The following is a 24,371-nucleotide window of genomic DNA, read 5'->3' on the forward strand; positions in this document are numbered from 1 at the left end:
GCCCACACACAGTTGCTTTGCTCTCCAGCTCAGGCCAGGACCGCGTTTGGCCCTGGGCTGAGGGAGGCCTGCCAAGTGTACCACACCCCTGGGCCATGGACTTCCAGGAGACTGGAGGGAAACTCCCCACTATTGCCTCCCTGCCTTGTGGCACCTGTGGCTGCCAGGCCGGTCTGCTACCCAGACAGCTCCCAGTACAGGCCGGGCATTACAGGCTCTACAAAGACGAACTGGCCAAACCCTACAAAGCTCCCAAGGAGTGAGAGGAATCCCTGAAAAGGTGAAAATGAGGAGCCCTGTACCCCCACTCCCCCAAACCCTGGACTCTATTATTTCAAAAATGTCAGGGTTCTTCCAAGCTTCTGAGCCTTTTCATCTGCTGTTCCCTCCACCCGCAGTGCCCCTCCCCTTTTCTAGCTGTTGACTCCTACTCACCCTTCAGGGCCCAATGCAAGAGACCCCTCTGCGGGACCCTAGCTAGCTACCCCTCCCTGTGTCACGGCTCATCTCACCCTGAGTCATAATAGGCCTCCTCCGTGTCTGTGTCCCCGTGTCCCTCGATTTTCCTGAAGGTAGGGGTGGGGCTCACTCACCGCCCTGCGGTTGCCACAGACATGTCATCTGCCACCGGGTGGTGGTGGCTGCGTGAGAGGCCCGGGGAGGGGACAGGTAGGGGAAGGGAGCTTTGCTGCGGTGAATCTTTCCTAGCACCTTCCGTTTGCTCGCGCGGTCGCAAGCATTTCATCTCTAGCCTCCTGACCCCTACCCCCACCCCAAGTGGGCGCTAACCCGGGCTTGTCCCGGGAGGCAGGGGCGGCGGGCGAGCCAGTGCGTCTGGGCCGCGGGGAGAACAGGCGCTCCGCCGGCTGGGGCGTGCGTGAAACCCGACGACCGGCCGTGGGCGAGCCAGGCGGGGTGGGGGGGTTGCGAGCGCACCGGGGCGTCCCCGCACGACCTCGGGGCCGGGGACTCCCGCGGGTGGCGCGCTACTAGTCCCACGTCCAGCCGACGTGATCGAGGCTGGGGAGCCGCCGCCACCCGCCTCAGGTCTGGGCCAAGCCCCTACCCCGCGGGCCCCGCCCCTCGCGCCTCGGGGGCGCACCTGGCCCCGCCCCCGCGAGAGGCCCCGCCCCCGGCCCCGCCCCGAGCCGCAAACTGGTCCCCGCGCAGCGCGTGGTTGGGCAGACAGGTGGAGGGGAGCCGAGCCGTGCACCGCGCTTTGTGCAGCGCTCCTGGCCCCACCATGGGCAACCGCGCGGGCCGGACCGACTTCGAGTGGGTCTACACCGACCAGCCGCACACGCAGCGGCGCAAAGAGATGCTCGGTGAGCGCTGCCCGGGCCCTGCCGCGGGTGGGGACAGCCCCGCGGGGCCGTTGGGAGACGCGGGCCAGCCCGAGCCCGGCGGTGGCTGTGGCGCCGGCCCCGGTGCCCAGCGGGCACTCCTCGGCCCCTGCTTCAGGGAGGGTGGGAGCGCCACTCCTCCTCCCCCAGGGATCCTTGGCTCGGGTCCCGAGGGTCCCCCTGCCTGGGTCGGAAACTCCTCTCGGCGTCTCTGCCTCCGTCCTGGGGTCCAGGATCCGAGGACCCGAGCCCGGATCCGAGCTCCTGGGGAGCGCGCCTCAGCTGCAGCATCCCGGTGGTGGGCCGCGGGTTCTGGGCACGAACTCGGGGCGCGGGGACGTGGCGGGGCAGGGGTGCGTCCCCAGGGGACCGTCCGTGTGCGGGATGCACCGTCTTCCCCTCGAAGGGAGAGCTCCTGGGTCTCCAGAGGCCGCTGAGTTCAGCCTGGTACCGGAGTTTAGGGCAGGATGAACGCCGGGAAGGAAGCAAGCGCGGAACGAGAAATACACCTTAAGAAAAAACCCACAAAGATTATGCCAGAGAATGCCATTTGTCCATCCTGCCATGTATTTTATAGCTTAGTACATGGTGGTCGCCCCCCTTTGTCATTTAGTGTCCTGCAAAGTCGTTTTTACCAACGTAGTTGTGGTCAGTCAAGCCAGTGGCGCCTTTTAGACCCGGGATGTACATACAGTCTCTTTACCGGGAACTCCGCGTAAAAGGGCTCACACCTCCAGAACGGTTTTTACTGGATGTCACCAAATTGCCCCCACAGCGCCAGGCCTGCTTGCAGCAGGGTGGACACACCACCCTCCCTCCCAAGAAATGCCCAGGCCGTGGTTTCCACACTCCCTCGCCTACACCTGGGGTTGGCAAACCTTTTAATCAGACTGACTAGGCGACATGTGCTATTTCATTGTGTTTAATTTGCAGTTTGGGGATGATTGTTTCCAATGCTTATTTGGCCACTTTAATTTTTTCTTTTTTCTCTTGGGTTGGTCTCTCACTTGTTGATTGTTAGAGCTCTTTGTACAGCGGGCTTTTAACTCTTTGTCTTACGTGTTGCAAATATTTTTCCCCTTGTCTTTTGCTCTCACGGAAGCTTTTTTCCCCCCATGCATTCAGATGGATTGGTTTTTTTCTTTAGAGTTTTCCCTTTGCTGTCTTCCTGCCCCACTCCAAGACTATGAAATATCCATCCTGTTACGTTGAAAGCTCTCAGACACCAGATACACTGCATGGTTAGTGCAGGGCTGTGCTCTGTGGCTGCCCCCTGGCTGGAGACCACTGGGTGGGTCTGTGACTTTCGTGGTTTTCTGCTGTGAGGTGAACAATAACCCAGCACTACTGCGGTCTGACCTGTGGCAGCATCCTCCCCTACACCTGTGAACTTCTCCAGGTGGCTCGGAGGGGTCTTGGTGATCATCTGGTCCTGCCTCTCCCTAGAGGGCAGGTGTCTTGGCTGCTCCCCTCAGCAGGGCTGAGGCAAGCCTCCATTTCCTTCCCCTCCCCTGGCTCCCCTACCTTGCTGTTACAGGGCTCACTGGGCACCTGGGCCCAGGTGGAGAAGGCTGGGTGACTCATCCAGGCCTGCAGAGCTGCCTGGAGGGGTCCAGACCCTCTGGGCTGCAGACTCACTTTCTGAATCTGCAAAACGGGCATAGTCATCCTGTTTAGCAGAGAGGGTGCAATGTTAAAAGGAGATCTTGAATGTTAAAAGATGCCCAGTGTGGTACCCAGCACCCCAACACATGGAGAAAAGGATCTCTCTCTGAAGAGAGAAGGCATGGGCCCTGAAACCAATAGGGGAAGCTTCCTGGACAGGGTGGCAGGGAAGCCTGGAAGCCTTGGAGGAGAGGAGGTGATTTGGGCCAGCGGGGATGGCACCAGATCTCAGGGGCTGACACTCCAGGGAACTTCAGCTCATTCCAGTTTCCACTGGGTGCTGTGGATTCCTCTGTTCACGTCTGGTTTTGAACTCATGAACTTGGAATGTGCCACTTCCCCTTACTCCCCAGCATTTGACAGCTCGTGCCTTGCCTGGATGTCCAGAGCAGGAAGAACTGCTCTGCCCCACTGGCTCTTTGGTTTTGTAAATTTTATTGAAGTATAATTGACATATAATATGTTAGTAATAAGTTTCGGGTGTAAGTCTAGTTACTGTTAGTCACCGTACAAAGTTACCACGATTTTGTGGACTGTGGTCCCCTTGCTGTACATGACATTCCTATCACTTATTTACTTTGTAACTAGAAGTTCGTACTTCTTGATCGCTTCACCCATCCCTCCGTGCCCCTCCCCTCTGGCAACCGCCAATCTGGGTGGGTTTGGTTTTGTCTTTTGAGTCTGGGTTTGGTTTGGTTTCGTCTTTTAGATTCCACATATAAGTGGGATCATGCGGTATTGGTCTGTGTCTGTCTGACATTCTTCACTTATCACAGTACCCTCAGGGTCCACCCGTGTTGTTGCCAAATTTCATTCTTTGTCATGGCTGAGTAGCTTTTGACTGTGTATGTGCCGCGTCTTCTTCATCCCCATCTGTGACGGACACTGATTGCTTCCCTATCTCGGCTCTCGTACAGAATGCTGCAATGAAGAGGGGGTGCATGTATCTTTTCGAATCTGTGTTTCTGCTTTCTTTGGATAAATACTGAGACGTGGAATTGCTGGATCGTGGTAGGGTAGTTCTAGTTTAATTTTTTTGAGGAACCTCCAACCCCTTCCAGAGTGGCCGCACCAGTTTGCATTCCCACCGACAGCGCGAGGGCTCCCCTTTCTTCGCATCTTCGCCAGCACCTGTTGTTTCCCGTGTTGTTGATTCTAGCCATTCCGACAGGTGTGCGGTGACCTGTTTTGATTTGCTGATCCTTATGAGTGATGCTGGGCATCTTTCCACGTGCTGGTTGGTACGTCTTCCGTGGAACAATGTGTATTCGAGTTTTGATCAGATTTTGTTGGTTTGCTGTTGAGTTGTATGAGTTCTTTGTATACTTTGGATATTATACTCTTCTTGGGCATGTGATTTGCAAATATCTCCCCATTCCCTGGGCTGCCTTTTTGTTTTGTTGTTGGTTTCTTTCACTGTGCAAAAGGTTTTTAGTTTGATGCAGGCCCATTCGTTTTATTTTCACTTATGTTGCCTTTACTTCCAGTGTGAAATCCAAAAAGATTATCGCCGAGACTGATGTCAAGGAGCTTACCGCCTAAAGTCTTTGGCTTTCCCGTCTTACATTCAAGTCTTCAAGCCATTTTGGGTTTATTTTTGCGCGGGGTGTAAGAGAGCGGCCCGGCTGCCTTCTGCATGTCGCTGTCCAGTCTCCCCAGCACCGTTTGTTGCTGAGCCCGTCTTTTGCCCGTTGCCTGTTCTGCCTCTGTGGCTGCGGATCAAGTGACCACACGCCTGTCGGTTTGTTTCTGGGCTCCCTATTCTGTTCCGTTGGTCTGTGTGTTTATTTTTATGCTCACTTGTACTGTTTTGATTACTTCAGCTTTGTAGTCTGGTTTGAAATCCAGGAGCGTGGTGCCTCTGACTTTGTTCTTTTTTTCTCAAGGTTGCTGTGGCTATTCATTGTGGTCCCATAGACATTTTAGAATTATTTGTTCTGGTTCTCTGAAGAATGCCACTGAAATTTTGTTAGGGCCCTTGCTCACTCCCATTTCCTGCAGGAAGGCCCCCTGACTGCCCTCCTGGCCTTTAGCCTCGGCTGGGTAAGGGCATTCCTCTGGGATTTCCCTCCGAGGCTGCCCCCATCAAGGTTCTTACCTCCGTGGGCAGCAGACCGCCAGGGGTCTGGAGCTTGGCTGTGGAGCTCATCTCCTGGCAGGCACCTCACGCTACTCACTCATTAGCCGTGTGACCCTGGGCGGGTCCATCATCAGATGAGCAAATGGAGGCTTGGTTGAGTTAAAAGGGGTTATTATTCCTTACAGAGTTGTACAGATTAAATGAGGTAGTGTTAAGTGCTTAGCCGGGCACGCAATAAATGTTACCATAAATGTTAGCTCCGACGATAATTACTACCTCTGGCAGACAGGCCGGAGTTCTCCCCAAGGACAGGGAATGCCTTTTCGCCTCTCCTTTCCGGCCGCCCGTGCCCTTCCCAGCCCGAGAGTAATTGTGTGTGTAACTGCTAGGACCTCTTTAGAGAAGCAGAGGGGAGGCTCAGAGAGGGGAAGCGACTTGGATGGGGCCGCACAGACGGGAGACTGCCGAGACCGGGCTGGTGTGCAGTGAACTGCTTGAATCTGTGTTCCAGCCCCACCCGGAAGGCTGCTGCCCCTGGGGGCCATGGATGCTCAGTAGAGATCCTGATCTGGGAGGGAGTCGGAACCCGGGGGAGGCCCTTGCACCTAGACGGCTCTGCCGCTCTCGGAGGCAGAACCAGAGTCCGTCTCCAGCTCCTGCCTCAGTGGGGACAGGCTCCCCCAGGGCACAGCGTCCTGAGTAAATGGAGTCCCACGCAGCCCCTAAGAGCCACGTCTCCCAGGCCACCGCTGAGCCTCCCTGTACTTTGAAGGCAGGAACAGAACCAGCAGGACTGTGATTCCACGGGGACCAGAGGCCAAGCCAGGCGTGGCTGTGTAAAGAAGCAGGCTTTGGGTTTGTCTTTAAAAACAAATAGCTTTGTGATTTTTTTTTCTTATGAAAACAGGGCACATGCATGATAAAACAAAACAAAACAAAACAGAACAGAACGAAACACACACAAATTCAAATAATCAAAGGAAAACAAAAGAGGAAACAAGGAAGTAAGACTCTTGGCAATTGTTGGGTTATTTGCCTAGGAAAGGCCCCTGCTGGGGCTTTCTCAGGGCCAGTGGTAAGATCCAGAACAGAACCGGCTGAAGCCCTTGGGGGGGGGGAGTTCGTGAACTCTCCCCGCCCAACCACAGAGATGCTGGCTCCAGGGGTGGGGAGCAGGCAGGCCAGAAGGCCCTTCTGTCCTTGTCCCGTGTCCCTGCCAGGCGGGGTCCACCCAACTCTGAGATTCCACGGAAGAAAGAGAGTGCCTCCCTGGCCTCCTGACCCGAGGAGCATGACTGTGGAGCCACTGTCTCTGGCCAGAGCTGTGAGTCGGATGGCTGGTCAGTGGGCAGGGGCTGTGATGGGCAAGCCCCCACCATATCACATAGTCAGGGCAGAGAGAAGTGGCTGGCCAAGTAAAGAAGAGGTGCTGTAACCCTGAGTTGGGTGGGCAGGGAGGGAGGCAGGCTGGAACACGGGGGCACGGTAGCACGGACCGTGGTCACTCAGGGCTGACTCGCGGACCCTCTTTGGCCTGATTATATCCTCTCCTGCTGCAGTCCTGCAAGGGCTTCCCCTTCTAGAAAAATCTCACCTCTGCCCTGGCCTGTGGGGCGCCCCATGTCTGGCCCCCGCCCTTTCTCCTGACTTGTTCTCTGGCTGTTTTGTGGACAGTACCCCATCTGCCCATTTCCGTTCTCAGGGTTTTTTCAGTTGCTGTTCTTTCTGCTTGAATTCTTTCCCCCTGTTCTTCATGTGCCAAAATCCTATGTGTCCCTCAGGTCTCAGCCTAAATGTCCTTTTCTCAGAAACATCCTAACAACACACACACACACACACACACACACACACACACACACACACACACACACAGTATTATGCTGGTACTCTCTGGAGGGAACAAAAACCCCTGATTTGCAAATTGGCACTTGGCAGTTTCTGCAAATATTTCTGTCGTGGCCAATTTCAAGCGACCAGCATGGCTTGCTGAGCAGGGATTTGGGAAAAGAGGAGTGCATGTGGGTGGCCTGCAGTGCTCCCCTCCCCTCCGGGCACCTGCTCCACTGGCCTCCCTCACCGTCCTGCAAGGTGCCTTCAGCTCCTGGCCCTGGCCCTTCTGTAACCATGGGCGTCTGTGGGGCTGCTGCTTTCACTGTCCCCCGCCTGAGCCTCCCGAGGGCAGGCCTGCCCGCCTCTGCCACCACCGCGTTCCCTGGGCCTGGCCCGCAGCGCTCCCCGGACAGGTGGGCGAGAGCACGGCTTGAGGGTTTAGCGCTGCCAGCGCAAAGGCTGCCAGAAGCCCCGGGTTTCCCTCCCTCCCGCGCTGCCTGGGACCTGCCAGCTCCGGCTCTTCCCTCCGGGGCTCGCCCTGGCCAGCCGGGGAGCTGGGAGACAACCCAACGGAACCCACATCTCCAAGCGGGTTTCTGAGGCTGAGGATTCTTGCTTGATCTCACTGTCTGTCTTCCCTTGGGAACTTTCTTGTCCTGTCCCGGCTCCTTTTTCCACCCAAGCAATCCTAGTCCTTGTTCCCGTTGGGTAAGGGTTCCTATATGACTTCTAGTGGCCCTGTGTTTGTCACATGTAAGGAGCATCTTTGCCTTTCCTTTCTTCTGTCTGCCTTCTGGACGCTCCCTGTGGGGTCAGTCACTTGCTGGGGTCCCCAGCCGTTGCAGAGGCAGACAGGCCTCTCGTCCACCCTCTTCTGTCCCTGGCGCCTGAAGAGAGCCACTGCCCCTGCCACAGGACACAGGCACAGCTGTGGGCTCCGGATCCTGGCCTCCACACGGCCGTGCGTGCCACGTCCTTCCCTGGCCTGCCTTTCCCCTTGCTCGTTAATATGTACCAGCTTTTATGAGGCATGTTTTACATACCGTAAATTCCCTCATTTGAAAGGCACAGGCCAGTGACTTTAGTGAAATCATCTAATCCAGTTGGGGAGTATTTTCATCACCTGGAAGATCCCTTGGAACTCGGGCAGTCCCCCCACCCGCCCCCCGGGTTCTCACACACCGACCCTCCATCCTCGGGGTTTTGGCTCCGATGTCAGATGCCTGTGCGTGTGTGTGTGCGTGTGTGTGTGTGTGTGTCCCCCTTTCTTGGGACGCCCCGTGGGCACAGCACCCCACCCCACGCAGCTGGGGAGCCCCTCCCATCTCTGGGATCCGGGCCTGGCTGGCAAAGACCTTCAGCAAATACTGGTCACTGAACAAAAAGCAGGTTTAGTGAGAGGCCGGTGAGGAGGCGGGTTCAGTGGTTCCCAAAGGCACTTTGGGCCACTTTCCACACGTTCCGCGTCGAGCCATGTCCCCACAGTGCCTCCCACACTGACCAGACAGGGTTGGGCTTGCCTCCTGGCTCTGAAAGGAGCAGGAGGAGGGAGACGTGCGGTGGGAAGGCCGCTGAGCTGGGGCAAGGCTGCGAGGAAGCCCTTTAGGAAGGAGGGGATTAAGAGGGCTTTAGGTGCCTTTGTTGGGAGAGTCGTCAAGTTACTTACCAGTGGGTGGGGGATGTGAGGGAAAGAGCTCTGGGCACCTGGCTGGGAAGCAGGTGGGCAGCAGTGAGCCGCCTTGTGCGATGGAATGTTCTAGAGTTGGGTGTACTTAGGTGATGGAGGGCAATGACAAGGACCTCCCCTGTAGCTATTGGTACTGTCACACGGTGGCATTTGGTCTCTTTGGGGAGGTGGTAGGAGTATGCAGTCCAAATAGTGCCAGGCCTGGGCGCACAGAAGGGCCCAGAGTGTTGGTGGGAAGAAGCCCCGTGTGCTCCTGGGACCCCTGCCAGAGGCCAGCGGTCAGCAGCGGGCGGGCAGAAGGCCTGCATCTGGGAGGAGGAGCCCGGTGCTCGGCCTTGGGACCTACTTGGGTGCCTCTAGAGGGTAAGGGCCCAGCAGCCTCCCTGACCAGCTGCCTGCTTCTGCCTCCCCTCCCGCTGGCCAGCTTTGTCAGGCGAAGTTTGGGGATGACCCAGTGTCCACGGTAAGGCTGTTCCTGGGGACTGGTGCGGGGGCACTTGGGGCCCAGCAGGCCTGTCCTCCTGCTCTGCTCTCTGGGTCCTGTGAGCGAGTCTGTGCGTCCATGTGATGCATGTGAGTCAGAGCCCTATTGCACCAAGCTTCCCCACGCCCAGCGGCCCGGGTATGCCTCCACATGCTCACAGCCCCAAGACTGTCAGAGCCAGCACCTTCAAGGTGGAGAGTGAGAAGTAGGCCCAGATCGGGACAGGGACATGCCCAAGGTCACCCCGAAGTGGGGCTGAGCCGGGCCGCATGCAAGTCTCCTGATCTGGGACCCGGGATTTTCTCTGGACGCTTTGCCCTGGCGACCATAGGGCTCGGCCGCAGGACACGGGTCCCCTGGGGCCTGAGTATCCCGCAGAGTGCTCTTTCCAGCTCTCTGGGGGTAGGGGGGGCTCTGGAAATGAGGCACGTTGTCTCACCGTGGTGGAAACGCTGTCTCCCCATCTCTGCAACGGGAGGATTGCCCCCTCCCGGGCAGGGTGGTGAAGGCAGAATGAGTGTGTCAGATGGCCTGCACAGAGTGGCTGCTGGCGTCCCAGCCCTCGCCTGGGCCCCGGCGTGCATCCTGCAGGCCTGGAGCTGGGGTCCTGAGGCCAAGTCTTGGCAGTATGGGCCTTACCCTGCTCGGTCCGACGTTTCCCTGAGCCTCCCTGGACCTCAGACCCTCCTTTCCGTGTCAGGTCCTGGCAGCGTGACTTCTAACAATGGCTGTTGTTCATGGCCAGTTGCCCGGTTGCCTTGGGCCGCGCCCGGGGCCTCCACTGACAGACATTTGCATGGGTCTGTTTGTCTCTGGTTCCAGGTGGCTGTCCATGCTGGGCTCTAGGCTCCCCCGTGGAGCCGAGAGCTCTCGTAGCATACCAGTCCTAGTCCAGCTACTGCTGTCTCTGAGCTGGAGGCCTGAGTGGGCCTGGCACCCCTGAGGTCAGCCGGGGTCCCACAGCGGGGCAGAGCCTGGGCTTGGGCCAGGCTTGGGCGTCCAGCTCAGGGCCGGGGCTCCTCCACGGGGCTGCCAGGGGGCAGTATGTGCTTCTCTCCCTCCTCTTCGGGCAGTCCCCCTCTCCGGCGGCCCTGAGAAGATGGAGCCCAGCGCTGTGCAGCCCCACTCCTAAGATGGGGTCTCCCTGGGTCTCCACGGAAGGCCTGGGTCTCCAGCAGGCCCTGCCAGCCCGTGCCGCCTCCAGAATCCACTGGGCTCCCAGCTCCCTGGGCACCATCTTGGAGCCCTTCTGGTGTCTCGCCCCACATACACTTCAGCCAAGGCCCCTGGGCTCTGCCTTCTCATTGGTGGCTGCTGGGCTCCTCCCTGCACGGTGGTCCGGGAGGCATGGAGGTGATCTGGGGCGCACGTGCTTGTCCCCTTGTAGGGGATCGCCCCTGCACAGCCTGGAGTCCAGCTTGGATGTCGGCCCCATCTTTCATTGCTTCCAGCAGGGTGGCTGGGCCTGTTGCATAGGTCACAGCAAGCTGTGCCAGATCGCCTGCAAGAGTAGCACCCACGACCCCAAAGATCAGAAGTAGGACATTTTTACCTTCAGCTCAGAAAGCTTCATTTAGTAACAGTGAAAGAGCTTGCAGGGCCCAGAGCCATCATCCTGCCTCACCATAGCCCTGATGGGCAGGCAGGAGTGTCTTGCAGGTGTGGAGACAAGGCTGGAAGGCAGTGTGGCCCCCCGAGTGGGGGGCAGCTGAGTCTTTGGGAAACTGTTAGGAGAAGGAGGAAGGGGCTCTGGGCTCCCTGCAGGTGGACTCGGCAGGGGTGGGACCTTGGGGGTGCACTCCTTTGCTTCTCACTGGTAGGATTATTGCCTTTGTTGGACAGATGGGGCATCTGGGGCCCACCGTCCAAGGTCAGAGCTGCTTCCGGGGAGCACAGGAGTGGCCTTTTTGCTGGCCTCGATCCCAGAGCTGGGGTCCCTCTGCCTCAGAGCATGCCAGGCTGCTTACCTGGCGCAGGTGTGGCCTGCCCCACCCTCCTGCCCCAGGCTTGGCCTCTTTCCAAGGGTGAGCCTGGGAACCAGCCTGAGAGAAGCTGGTGGCCTCCAGCTACCTGGGGCTTCTAGGTGTGCCTGGGGAGGTGAGGGCCAGGCTCCTGGTTGCCCAGAGGGGGAGGCTGGTGCCCAGGGGCTGCCCCTGGCGAGAGGGAGCCCTGTGACCTGTGGTCCCAACCTGACAGGCAGCTGTGCAAAGGTCCGGGGGACCCTGCACATGGTTTCCCTGGCCCTGGGCTGTGGGTGGAGTGCATTCCTGATGGCTGGGGTGGCCAGTGCTTCCTCGTTGCCCTGTCCATCGTGAAGCCATTTCTTTGTCCTGCTGCACCTCACCATGGCTGCTGGACCCCCCCCCCCGGAATCCCCTCTCTTCCCAGGCAATCCAGGCGTACTTTCTAAAGTGGCTGCTCTCATTCTGACCCCCTTTTGGGAGAGAACAAGCTGGGATGAGGCCTGCCCCCTGTTCCCCCTCCCAAGTGGGGCCCACATGGCCGCCCGTCTGGCTCCCAGACTTGGGACCTTTTGTTTCTTGTCGCACCTGGTGGGATGACGCCAGGCGGGCTGGCTCGTCCCCCTTGGTTGGGGCTGGTGGGCTGTGGGGCCTGCACCAGGTGCCAGGACGGAGAAAGGCCAAAGGGTAGGCCCCGTGGCTCGCCCAGCTGCGGGGGCGCTCACCATTTCCTCATCCCTGGTCTAGGTGCCCTGAGTTTCCTTGGGTCGCGGTGACAGGTGACCACAAACTGGGGGGTGTCAGACAGCACACACGTGTTCTCTAACAGTTCTGGAGGGTCGGAAGCCTGACACGGCTCTCACAGGGCTGAAGTCAGGGTGTCGCAGGGCCACGCCCCTGGGGGCTGCGGGGAGGAAGCCGTTTCCAGGCCTTTCCAGCTTTGCAGGCACCTGTACTCCTGGGGTCGCGGCCCCTCCTCCACCTCCACCTGCACAACCAGCAGGGGCAGATGGGGTCCTTCCCAGTCCCCCCGGGACCCGCTCTCCTGCCTGCACCTCCACTGGGATGATCCGGGTCACCCTCCTGTTGTAAGGTCAGCTGCTAGCTCGCCGACTCCCCTGTGCAGCCTTGGTTCTCCCTTGCCGGGGACGGAACCCGCTCAGGTTGTGGGATTGGGAAGTGGGTGTCTTTGGGGGCCATTATCCTGCCCACCCCCTCCCCCCCACATTGCCAGTGGTACCGCTGTCCACCTTGTGAATGGGGTCTCCTGGGTTAAGGTGGCACGGGCCACCCGAGTCTTCCTCTGCCTGCGCGGGGCGCCAGGCACGCGGCGGGGCTCTGGCCTTCGGGGCAGCCGGCTCACCGCCCAGCACGCGGGCGCGCCGCCAGAGGCCACGAGGCAGAGCGGGCAGGCCCGGGGGGAAGCCGCTCGGCAGCCTGGTGCTCTGTCCCCTTGCGGTCCCTGTGCCCCGACGACACGGCTCCGCGGGGCCGGCCTCCCAGCGCGCCCGTGGTCGCCCCGCAGCCGGGCCGCTGTGCGCACCTGCCCGGCCACTGAGCCTTACCTGTCAGCCCCGCCGGTGGCCCCCAGCCCCGCCGCCGAGCTCACCGGCCCGAGCAGCCAGGTTTTCTTCAACTTTTTTCTCACTGTGGTAAAATACATAGAATCGACATTTTGCCACATGGAACCACGTTGACGTGTCTGATTTGGTGGCATTCAGGGCGTCGTGAACCGTGGCTATTTCCAAATCCACCTCATGGCTCCACGCAGACCCATTCCTGCCCCCAGCCCTCCCCACCCCTCCTCACCCCTCCTCACCCCTCCACCCTCCCCAGCCCCTCACAGCCACTCCTTTCTGTCTCTGGGAACGGCCTGTTCTCCATCCCTCTCTCGTCGTAGGCACGTGGCCTGTGTGGCTGGCGTCTCTCACGCGGCCTCAGGTCTTCGAGGCTCATCCGTGTGTAGCCTGGATCAGCACTTCCTTCCTTCTAAACAGTTTCGTGGGGGAGCCGGTCGTTTGCTTGGGAATCAGTTTCAGGGAGCAGGAGTGGGGTGCCGGCGGTGTGAAGTAGGGACGGTGGAACGTTCAGTAGAGACGTTTTTTATTGAGTGTAATTACATAGAACGTGGTACAGTTTCAGGCGCACGACATGACGGCTCGGTCTGCGGTGAAAATGATCGCCACCGAGAGCCTGTTTAACACCCGTCACCATACGGAGTTCTAAAAACGTCTGTTCTTGCGTTCTCGGGTGAGAAAAGCTCTTGATGAGAACTTTTAAGATCTGCTTTTTTTTTTTTTTTTCTAAGTAGGCTCCACGCCCAGCGTGGGGTTTGGTCTCGCAACGAGATCGTGACCTGAGCTGAAACCAAGAGTCGGACGCTCAACCAGCCGCAGCACCCAGGCGCCCCCATCATATGTTACTAACTGTGGTCTCCCCGTGTTACACCTTACACCCTCGGGACTTAATTATTTTTTGACTGGAGGTTTTATTCCTTTTTTGGCTGAATGACCTTCCATTGCGTGGACAGACCACATTTTGTTTAGCTGGTCCCCTGTGGAGGGGCTTTGGGGTCGGTTTCAGCTTCTGGCTGCTGTGAATAGTTCAATGAACGTTGGGGTCCAAGTATTTGCATGTGTCCCCGATTTATAGCCCGTCGGGTCTGTATCTAGACGTGAAATTTCCGGGGCGTATGGCACCGAAGTTGGCACTGAAGTGTCGGAGGAACTGCCAGATGGTTCTCCACGGCGGCCGCCCCGCGTTGCATCCCCACCGGCAGCGTCCGAACGAGGGCTCCGGTGTCCCCACAGCCTTGCCGACACTCGCTCTTGTCTGTGTTCAATTCTGCCCATCCTGGGGGGAGGTGGGATCTCATCTGTGGTTTCAGTTTGCAGTTCCCTGCTGACGACTGACGGGGGCGTCTTTCCGTGTCCTCCTTGGCTGGTTGCATGTCTTTGGAGACGTGCCTGTCCCAGTCCTTTGCCCAGTTTACATTGGGTGGTTTGTTTTCATTATTGAGTTGTAGGAAATCTTTATATATTCTGGATAGTAAACCCTCACCTGGAGTGAGGATTGGAACCCGCTCTGAATGCTGCTCTCTCCCGGCCCCCTGGGATGCTGTGGCTCCTGTGCTCCCTGTTGAGTGGGGCTGAGGTTGGTCACCTGTCGCTTGGCTGGCTTGCTTTTTCCGAAGTCCTGCGTCTACACGTGTGCTCTGACCACCATCCTGGCGGGTGCTTGGCCAAGCCTCAGGGAGAGAGCTCTGGGATCAAAGGGCCCTGTGGCTTTGTGCAGCTTGGAGGCCCCAGGGGCAGGGGCTGCAGCTATCGCTGGCGCCTGCGGAGGTGGCCTCTGTGTGCAAGGGGAGGGCAGCTGCAGTGGGAGCTGTGGGCGGGGGAGCAGGGAGCCCTGGTTCTGTCCACCGTGGGGTTCAGACCCCACCTCGGCCACTTGAAGGCTGGCCTTAGGGCCGTGGAGAGCCACTGCTCACTGGGGTAGAGCCCAGACCGCTGTAGCTGCCAGATGAGGCGAAGGCTTGGTGGGGGCGCTGGGGGGAGCGCTGCCCGGGGGATTCTCTTGGCTTTCGGGCCAGAGGTGGCTTGGGGTTCCTTGACTTGGGAACCCCAACTCCCCGTGGCATCTCCAGCAGATATGGGCGTTCTGCTGTCATGGAGCCAGGAATCGTTCTGTGCGGACAGATACCCTGTGAAGCACATCACACCCCTGCCATCACACACTGGGACACCGAGGCCCAGAGAGGGTGGCATGTAGCCCCGGGCACAGAGCAAGATCACGACTAACTGCAGGATGGGCTTGTGGGGTGGCAGCTCAGGCAGGAGGATTTCAAGCCTGAGTCTCCCTTTGGACTGGGGAAGACTCCCTTTGCCCCTGTTGTGTTTCTGCTTGTACACTCCCAGGGACAGGCAGCTCACTACCTCTCAGGCAGCCCGCTCATTGCTGGGTGGCTCTCTCAGAAAGGTTTGTGGGCTGGGAAGAGGGCGGAGGGGCCTGGCTGTGGGGACCTTGGGCAACTGAGGCAAGCTGTCACATCCTTCCCTTCTAAGCACAAAGGGGAAGTAACTTCCTGGGTCAGTTGGAGGACAGGGCTGGGCAGGATTTGCCCTTTGTCTGGCTGGTTCCAGGCCCTGTTCCTGGGCCCCAGCCTAGGGAGGGTGAGCCCGAGGCTGCCTGGCTGCTCTGGGGGCAGGAGGGGTTAAAACACTGGAGACCAGCACTGGCTTTGTTGAGGGTGCCCGGGATTGGCCCCGCTGCCATGAGCCTCAGTTTCCCTATCCGTGAAGCACAGCGCGGCTCTGCCTCAGACGGCCTGGGAACCAGGGCACAGAGCAGAGCCGGGAGCCTCTGCCACCCTGAGCACGGGATGACCCCCGGCCCTGTCCATCCCCACCCCTGGACACAGCACCAGACTCCTTCCTCCCTCCACGGAGCAGCCAGGGAGGTTTCTGGAAGGCACAGTTGTCTTGCCCCAAGGGCACCCCCCCCACTCTTGTGCTACCCCTGCAGGGTCTGGCTGCTTCTGGCCAGAAGGCCCTCCCCTGCTTGGCCCATTCCCACCATCATTGTCTTTTTCTTTCCTGTTAAACAAAATACAGAAAAGTACAAAGGATTCTGTAACGAGCACCCCCCCACCCCAAAATAAATGCATTCATCATTTTATCATGTTTCCTTAGATCTTGTTTAAGAGCTGAAACACTGCAGCCAGAGCCAGAGCCCTCCACGCCCCGCCCCTGCCCTCCACGCCCCCGCCCCTGGCCACCCCCGTGCCCTCCAAGGCCCCCCTCGCTCGGCTGGAAGCCCCAGCAGCACCAGTGTGCGTCGCCTGCAGCTGCTTTCATTTTGGCCATTACGTTTCTGTGACTCGGGGTGACACCTGCTTTTTCTGTAGGCCAGTGGCAAAGACCCCTTCCCCCGGCTCTGGGAAGTCTCACCGGGGCCCCCAGGTGGTGGGGAGGCAGGGGTGCCTGCCTCTGCGGCTCCAGGGGTCCCCCGATGCTGGGTCTTCGAGGGACCCTCGTGTCCCTGCCCGGGGCCTTCAGGGGTGGTGCGAGGAGGGAGGGAAGGCGGCAGGAGAACTGCGAGGGGGCGGGGGGAGGCCGAGCCGCATGGGGGGGGCCCTGCGGCCGGCGCCCCGCCTCACCGCGCCGTCTCCTCCGTCCCGCAGCCAAGTACCCGGCCATCAAGGCGCTGATGCGGCCCGACCCCCGGCTCAAGTGGGCAGTGCTGGGGCTGGTGCTGGCGCAGCTCCTGGCCTGCCGGCTGGCGCAAAACCTGACGTGGCGCTGGCTGCTCTTCTGGGCCTACGCGTTCGGCGGCTGCGTGAACCACTCGCTGACGCTTGCCATCCACGACATCTCCCACAACGCGGCCTTTGGCTCCGGCCGCGCGGCGCACAACCGCTGGCTCGCCGTGTTCGCCAACCTGCCGGTGGGCGTGCCCTACGCCGCCTCCTTCAAGAAGTACCACGTGGACCACCACCGCTACCTGGGCGGCCACGGGCTGGACGTGGACGTGCCCACGCGCCTGGAGGGCTGGCTCTTCTGCACGCCGGCCCGCAAGCTGCTCTGGCTGGCCCTGCAGCCCTTCTTCTACTCGCTGCGGCCGCTGTGCGTGCACCCCAAGGCCGTGACCCGCATGGAGGTGCTCAACGCCCTGGTGCAGCTGGCCGCCGACGCCGCCATCTTCGCGCTGTGGGGGCTCAAGCCCGTGGCCTACCTGCTGGCCAGCTCCCTGCTCGGCCTGGGCCTGCACCCCATCTCGGGCCACTTCGTGGCCGAGCACTACATGTTCCTCAAGGGCCACGAGACGTACTCCTACTACGGGCCGCTCAACTGGATCACCTTCAATGTGGGCTACCACGTGGAGCACCATGACTTCCCCAGCATCCCCGGCTGCAACCTGCCGCTGGTACGCGGGCCGGGGGCGGGGCCACACCCGGGCTCTCTAGGCCTTGCTGATGGCCGTCTGGCTGCGGGGTGGTCCCAGGGCGGCGGGAGAGGCCCCATGGGATAGGCAGGGGCCTGGCCGCAGAATAAGCAGGAGGATTCCGGGAGGGCAGGGGCTTGCGGGCCGGCGGGTGGGGAATGAAAACCTGTATGAACCCAGGCTGGACGTCCTTGGGCAAGCCCCTTGCCCTGTCTGTGCCTCGGCTTTCCCTTCCTTAAGACGGGGTGGCATAGCCATTCTGCATGCGAAACACCTCCCCTTCCTGGCTCCCACGTCCCTGTCCCTGATCATTTCTCGGCACTGCCTTGTGGCCCTCCAGGGCCCCCTCATGGCACACAGAGGGGGTGGGCCTGGTCCTTTGTGACCCCAGGGTCTGGGCCGGAGCTCTGGTCTGACGCTGGCTTTAGAGAGAGCGGGGGTGGTGTGGACCACAGGGTGGCTGGAGGGTGCATCAGTGGGGAGGGTGTCGGAGTGTTGGAATAGTCTGTGTGTGCCGGCCCTGTGTGCACGCCCGTGTGTCTGAGTGTGTGTGTGGTCGTGTGTGAGCACCTGTTTGGGCATGCCCTGGCCATGGGACTCTGGAGTCCGACTGCCCGTGTGTCCAGCCCTGGCTGTGCAGCCCCCGGCCCTCCTCCCCTCCCGACGCTCCTGAGGTCCTGCTGTGTGCCAGGCACCATCTCAGCCTCAGCCCCGGCCTGTGCAGCAGGCGTCCTCATTCCCCATTATCCACATTTCACAGACAAGGCGGAGGCTCAGATGGGACGGCCCTGCCTCGGGAAGTGGCAGAGCCAGGATCTGGACCCCAGGTGGCCACAGAAGCACCCCTTAGCTGTGACCTTCTCTACTTCTCCCAGGCAAAGTCAGGGTTCCCTGCTCACGCCTCAAGCCGGTCGTTTGGTCTCCTGAGCCCCTGTGTTTCTGAGCACTGGGTGCAGGCCCTGAGCACTGGATGCATCCCCGTTGGGGGGAGTGAAGGGCGTCCCCGGCAGATAGCGCGCGGTGGTGGCGCCTGTGTAGGCTGAGGCTGGGAGTGCTTCCTGGAGGAAGCGTGCTGAGGGTGTGGGAGCAGAGGGGGGCAGGAGGCTAGAGGCAGAGGTGTGCGTGATACGCATTTGGGCAATGGGAAACACTAAGGCTGGCAGGAGGGCCGTGGGGTGGGGGCCTGGTGTCAGCTGAGGCCAGAGGGGCAGGAGAGGGCAGGGGACGCTGGGCAGAGGAACGTGGCTGTGACTGTGGCTCAGCGGAACTCAAGCCAGGCTGGGTCTCAGAAGTCCGCAGGTGCTTGGGGGAAGGAAAGCCCGGCCCTGGGCTCCTGGATCAGAAACTTGGCATGGGCTCCAGGGAGGGGAGGGTGCATTTTTAATTCCTCACCCCTGCTTGGGGCAGGGGGCTCAGGGTCTGTGGGGTGTCCCAGGCCAGCGGCCCCTCTCCGTCAGGCAGTACCCAGCTGCCTGGCTGTGCTGGACACGGGTGCCCTGGGCGGCGACCGTGTGTGTGCGTGTGTGTGCACGCACGCTTGTGTGCTCACGTGTGTGTGTGCATGGCAGGGGGCGTGCGCCCGGCCCCGGCCTCTGAGCCTGTCGCCCTCTCCGCAGGTGCGCAAGATCGCCCCTGAGTACTACGACCACCTGCCACAGCACCACTCGTGGGTGAAGGTGCTCTGGGATTTCGTGCTCGAGGACTCCCTGGGGCCCTTCGCCAGGGTGAAACGGGTGTGCAAGCTGGCCGAGGACCGTCTGTGAGCCCCGGGCTGCCTGAGTGGACGGACCCCGCGCAACCCTAGCGGCGCCGCCCCACCTGCTCCCCTGCGCAGACCTGGCTGGCCCTGCCCGCCCCACCCCCAGCCCAGTGCCTGGAACTGGTTTGGCTGCATTTGGTTCCCACACCCTGGCTGCGCTGTGTCCCAGATCCCGGGACCACGGGGCACAGACTGCAGCCTGGAGACCCCCGGCCGGGCCCTCCTCTTCTGGGCCTTGGGGAGAGAGGCCTGGCCCCACCCTGGGGGCTCCGTGCCGCAGTCTCCACGGAGGGGATTTCTCTGCTGTTCCCAGAACCTAAATTCGGCTCAGTGTTTGTTTTCACACCCGCAGATCGTGCTTCCCAGCGGCGGTCAAGGCCCCAGCCCCCCCCCCCCGCCCCGCCGCCCCGTGGACCTCAGGCCTGCGTGCCTCCTTCCCAGCCAGCCTGGGACCACAGCACCCCTGCTTTCCGCCCTCAGGGACTAAGGCTCTCCATGCTCTGTGGTTAGGCAGTGTCCCCGGGGGTCCTGCCTTTGTGGGTGGCCCCTGCACACCCCGGGGGGGTGGCGGTCCATGGGGCCCCAAAGCCCCTCCTTAGCAGTCTGTCCTCCGCTCCGTCCCTGCTGAGTGCTGCAGACAGCTGCCTCCCCTCAGCCGGGCCCCTGCTCCTGCTTCCCCTTGAGGCCTTGGCCTGAGGGAAGCCCTCCCTGAGCCCCCGAGGATTGGGGCGGGACGGGGTGGGGTCTGTCTCCATGACCAGCTCCCGTAGGACTTGAAGAGATCTTCAGGAATGGGTGCTGCAGGCCAGATGGATGGACGGAGGGTAGACAGGTGGCTGGACAGGTGACTGGCTCAGTGAACTGTAGCTCTGGGGGCAGCAGGCTGGTGTCCTTGGTGATGACCCTGTCCTGACTGATGGGGGCAAGGCTGAAGCCTACAGGGCTGCAAGGGATGGGGTGGGGTAGGGTGGGGTCTTGGTCTCCCGGAGGCTGCCAGGCAGGCAGCAGGAGGGGTGCCTGGGCCCCTGAGCCTGGGGAGGCTGAGGACCGCTTCCTGGAGGGGCGCAGTGGGGCTGTGCTAGCTGACCCAGGAGAGGGAGGGCCGGGAGGAAGGCATGTTGCAGCCCCCCTGCCTGGGACCTGGCAGGTGCTGAGCAAGGACTTCCCGCCCAGGGCTGGGAGTGGCCTCGTGGTGCCAGGCACCCCTGTCCCCTAAACGCTGAGATGGCCCCGGGAAGAGACCACCGGTGTGAGGGAAGCGCAGCTGCCTGGGCGGGTGGTCCCTCCCCATGCAAACAGGCTGGCCTGAGTCAGGGGATCCAGGAGCACAGCTCCTCCAGCAGCAGGCCTGGGGGCTGCTCGGGGGCTGTCCGGGGAGAGGGGTGTGCTCTGTCACCACCTGCCAGCAACCCCCCACCCCGCCGCCAAGCCAAGACGACAGGATTCCCGGGTCTTGGGGGGCAGAATCTGCCACCCTGGGTTAGAACTGCTGCTGCACCCGGCGGGGGGGCAGCCGCTCTGAGATCGGGGCTCAGGCTGCTCACCCCCAACAGGCAAGACCCTCCTACTCCCGTCTTTAGGGTTGTTGGGAGCAATGAGTTGGGGTGTCTAGAGCCTGGCCAGAAAACAGCAGTCCCCTGTTAGCCAGACTGGGGGCCCCCGCCTCATCCCCTCCCCCTGAGCCCACCCCCGACCCTCCCACCCTGGACGGCTGGGCCAACTGCTGTGTCCCTGGGGGCCAGGAGATGGTGCAACCTTTCCAGGCCTGCCCACTGGCTGGGGCCTTGCTCCTGGCCCAGGGGCAGTCCTCTCTGGCTCCAGAGGGGAACTCGCACGGTCTGGGAAGTTCTGGGATGTGCCTTTGGTGGGGGTGCAGGGCAGGGCCATGGTCCTCCCTGGACGACGCAGCCTGCCTTTCACTTCACCGCTGCCTTGCTAAGTCCAAGCCGCCAGTCCCCGCGCTGTGGTCAGAATGGAGTCAGCCCCTCTGGTGCTCCAGGTGTGGGTGGCATGCGGCCTGGCTCAGGGGAGGGTGTGGGGGGCGACACCCCCCCCCGACACCCGGCTGGAAGTGCCTGAGCGCCCCGGCTCTCCCTCCACCTTGCCCTGTCTGCATTCAGCCCAGCTACCCACCAAGGCCGGCCTCTTTCCTGCTGCTCCTGCCCACGGCGTTGTGGGCTTTTACCCAGAAGGGGGCATCCTAAGCCTGAGTGGCCGAGAGCCGGCGTGAGAGACTGAGCCAGAGCCGGGGGTGTGTACAGTAAGCGTTTATTACCACGTGGACACAGACACCGCGGTGCGTGGACAGACTTCACCACCACGACGCTGGGGACGGCTCGCCACTGCCAGCCGAGGTGCTAACAGCATCACCTAGGAGAAAACTCGGAAACCATCTAACGAAGCGCGTGATCTGGGGAGTCCTCTATAGACCCGGAGAAATGTACACTTAAATAGGCAGATATAAAATACAAAAAAGGCGAGTGACCTGGTGTTCTGTGTCAGGTAGAATCTAAAAAAATCCAGAATTGAACTTGTTTCCTCATTTTAATATTTTATCACCGGTTAAGACTTTGAAACGAAGCCCACCCCGGCTTCAGTGGGTGCCTGCGTGTGCTGGAGGCCTGGGGCCGGCCGGGCTCCTCGATGTCCCCCGCCGTCCGCTGGCCTGGTGTCCCGGCGGCGGCAGCCGGGGCCGAGGGCGTTATGAGGTGCTGATCCCGCTCAGCTCCTGCCGGATGGCTGAGGGACAGGACAGGCGGCTCAGGCGCGGCAGGGACAAGGCCCGCCTGGTTCCCCACACCCCTGGGGAGGCCCTTTCTCGTGTCTGCCCTGTTCCGTCTCCTGAGAGCCTCACCCAGGCTCCCGGAGCTCACGAGGCACAGGCTCAGGTCAAGCAGCGCGGCGGACTCTGGCAGACTTTGGGGTGACCGCAGAGCTGCGTGGGCTCTTCCCGAGCCGGCAGTCTGAGGGCGGTGCTGCCTCTGCCAGGGGGAGACTGAGCTGAGGTTTGAGGGGGTGGCGCTCGACCTGCCTCCCGCCTCAGAGCTGGGCACCCGGTGCTGCTTGGGGGACCCGGAGCCCCGCGTCTGGCAGCGGCAGCCCGTAGGGCCTGGCCTTGAGCAGGGGTTCCTCTTGCTCTTCTCCCCAGCGTCCTGCTGTCCCCGCCCCTCCAGGTTCTCCCCCAGACTGGGGCCTTTCGCTGGACAGACCCCACTCGGCCTGGAACCGAAAGAGTAGAGTGCTGGGCACTCATCCAGTATGACGGGGATGCTTCTCGGAGCCCCCACATGGCCTGTGCGTTCCCTCGGGCCTGTCGGCCACAGGCGGAGCCCCACCCACGAGGCCACTTCCACTCGCGGCTGCGCCTGCCCAGCCCGGAGAGCGAGGCCTGGGACGTGTTTCCCACCTCCTCCCCCGGCCTCCATCCCTGCCTGTTCCCTCTGTAGACAGGCGGGCTATGCAGCCTGCTTCTGGCTGCACACCAGCTCTGGCCCTGGGGCCAGCTGGCCGGCCCCTCCCAGGTGGGGCCCCCCAGCCATAAAGCAGAGTTAATAGATGGCCTGTGTCTCCTCTCTGGCTCCAGCTTGGCCTTGCTCTTCATTCATTAACTCCTTATCTGCCCAGCCCAGGCCTGTGGGGGGACTGGACAAACAAGAACTGAGCTCGCTCTGCTGGGGCAAGGACAGGGCGTGGCTGGTCAAGGCTCTGGGCACAGGGTCCAGGTCTGGCGGCCCGCACGCGGACTCCCACCTGGCCTCCCCTCTCTCCATCCGCCTGGCATCAGCGCCCACCCGTTTTAGTTCTCAGAGCCCTCTCTTGCCCAGGTCCCCGCTGCTGCCGTGGGGGCCAGGCCCAGCCTCTGGTCCGGTGGGGGAGGGAGGCGGGGTGGGACTGGGCTTGCACCTCACTGCTGGGTTCCGGCCTGAGCCAGCTGTGCCTAAACCTCTCCTTTTCCTCTGGCCCCAGACCTGAGCCCGTTGTATCAAAGGCTCTGGCAGGAACCGGAAGGACGGATGTGATCACTGTGACAGGGCCCTGACCTCTGCAGCCAGAGGCTCTTGGAGCGGGAGACCCATGCCTGCTCCCCAAGCCCAGCGCCAAGCAAGCTGGGAACTGCGTCAGACCACAGTGGCTTCGTGGTCCCCGTGACACCCCCCCCCCCCGAAAGGCAGCAGCTGCCCTCATAACCCAAACCCGGGGATCAAAGGCGGCAGAGTCAAGCAAGGCAGTCCGCACGCACGGATACTGAGACCGGCAAGGGACAGACTGTTCAGGTGGCTTCAACTGCCTTGCTCTGGAATGCACTCTCGGAGTTCTCTCCCCGTGCACACATTCCCACGCTCATCCCGGGGCGGAAGCTGGTGAGTGCAGACCGAGCTGCCACCCGGCCAGGGAGGCGCGTAAGGCAAGTCCCCTAACTGAGCCTCAGTCTGCCCGACCAGAGAATGGGGGTGACGTGGTTGTCAGGAGGGAACGGGACAGCATGGAACCTCGGGCGACGGTCTCCTGGCTGGGCCACTACAGATCTGCTGCCTTGCAGCCCTGGGGCGACAGGCCGCCTGCCGCTCCCCCCGGGACCCTCAGTGGCGCCCCAGGGCAGGCCCTGCACTCACCGTCGATGATCTCCCCCTTCACTTTGTGAAGCTCTCGGACCACCTCCTCGAGGATCTCCTGTTGGGAGCCGAACGCAGAGTGAAGGGACAGGAAGCAGAGTCGGGGAAGCTGGCTTTGCCAGGGTCTGTGTGTCCCCACAGGGCAAGGTCAGAGTGGACGGGAGACAGGACACCCCGCCCCCCAGTCCTGCTGCAGAAACCAGGGTCAGAGCAAGCTGCAGTGTCCAGAAGGGCGGACGGACGCTCTCCTGCTAATGACGGGGCTGGGGGCCCGGTGCGGAGTGTGGGCAACCCCTCCCCCCACTGCTGGCTCCCTGACAGCCTTCTGGCCACCCACAGCCTCTGGCTCCGTCGGGGCCTCGCAGGGAAGGTCACACTCACCTGTTTCATCCGATCCAAATCTAAGGCATCCAGGGCCACGTCATTCACGCTCCCCACCGGCTTCATCCTGGAGAGGATGGCAGGGTGCGGTGAGGGGGGCAGCAGGGCCGGGCGGGCGCCCCCCCACGTGGGGACAGAGCGTGAGAAGGCAGGCTGGCTGTGCCAAGCCTCCAAGCGCAGGGCGGAGGACCGCGGGCCAAGCACGGCCCTCTTCCCCTCGTCTTTCTAATGTTTTCTGCTTTACCTCTGGCCTCTCTCGAGCTACTCCGAAAGGGTTCTAATGGCCTGTCTCCACCTCAAGAGGGACTCCTGGATCCTGCGACCATACTTGCCAACTCGGGGCTACGACGACGGGGCTGTTTTCTGATCTGAGAGCTCGTACACAGATGCGGCCGTGCAGGTCACATGCCCTCCGGAAAGGACCCCCGGCTACTCCTCTGTGAGGGGTGTGTGTTCCTGGCTAGACTGAGGCTTGGGGACAGCTAGTGACGATGGCATGAAGCACAGTGCAAAATCACAAAACCACACAGTCCGCACTCATCCTAAAGGCATCCACTTCCGACACAAACCAGAGTCCCTGGTGCTGGAAACTGGTCCTAATGTGTAACTTTTCAGGAAACGTCCT

At 61.4% G+C, this 24,371-nt stretch overlaps 2 protein-coding genes across 5 annotated transcripts in view; one reads left to right on the forward strand and one right to left on the reverse strand.

Moving 5' to 3' along the window:
• The first annotated feature begins 1,181 nt into the window (after positions 1-1,181).
• On the forward strand, positions 1,182-21,233 carry DEGS2 (delta 4-desaturase, sphingolipid 2). Of its 2 annotated transcripts, none has more exons than XM_026515316.4 (3): positions 1,182-1,325; positions 16,233-16,975; positions 18,610-21,233. In XM_026515316.4, exons 1-3 carry the CDS (start codon positions 1,244-1,246, stop codon positions 18,754-18,756), a joined length of 972 nt encoding a protein of 323 aa, XP_026371101.1. In that variant the 5' UTR covers positions 1,182-1,243; the 3' UTR covers positions 18,757-21,233. The 2 variants fall into 2 exon arrangements, with proteins under 2 accessions (XP_026371101.1, XP_057174500.1); XM_057318517.1 differs by lacking the exon at positions 1,182-1,325 and adding an exon at positions 6,098-6,412 and having other exon boundaries at positions 18,610-19,724.
• Positions 21,234-21,277: 44 nt separating this feature from the next.
• EVL (Enah/Vasp-like) overlaps positions 21,278-24,371 on the reverse strand; it is a 138,634-nt gene continuing 135,540 nt past the window's right edge. For all 3 annotated transcript variants that reach the window (XM_026515313.4, XM_057318516.1, XM_026515312.4), the window contains exons 12-14: positions 23,747-23,813; positions 23,366-23,423; positions 21,278-21,491 (exon numbers count right to left, since the gene is read on the reverse strand). In XM_026515313.4, the coding sequence (XP_026371098.1) occupies positions 21,454-21,491; positions 23,366-23,423; positions 23,747-23,813 (163 nt within the window). In that variant the 3' untranslated portion in view covers positions 21,278-21,453. The remainder of the gene's footprint in view (positions 21,492-23,365; positions 23,424-23,746; positions 23,814-24,371) is intronic.

This window comes from Ursus arctos, unplaced genomic scaffold, assembly GCF_023065955.2.
Source record: "Ursus arctos isolate Adak ecotype North America unplaced genomic scaffold, UrsArc2.0 scaffold_25, whole genome shotgun sequence".
In the NCBI taxonomy this organism is placed as follows: Eukaryota; Metazoa; Chordata; class Mammalia; order Carnivora; family Ursidae; genus Ursus; species Ursus arctos.

Bases quoted from the DNA above. Each gene is read 5' to 3' on its own strand.
- DEGS2 (XM_026515316.4), top strand. From the start codon at position 1,244: ATGGGCAACCGCGCGGGCCGGACCGACTTCGAGTGGGTCTACACCGAC. The intron at 1,326-16,232 runs GTGAGCGCTGCC...TCCGTCCCGCAG, and splicing joins GCGGCGCAAAGAGATGCTCG to CCAAGTACCCGGCCATCAAG. The intron at 16,976-18,609 runs GTACGCGGGCCG...CCCTCTCCGCAG, and splicing joins CCGGCTGCAACCTGCCGCTG to GTGCGCAAGATCGCCCCTGA.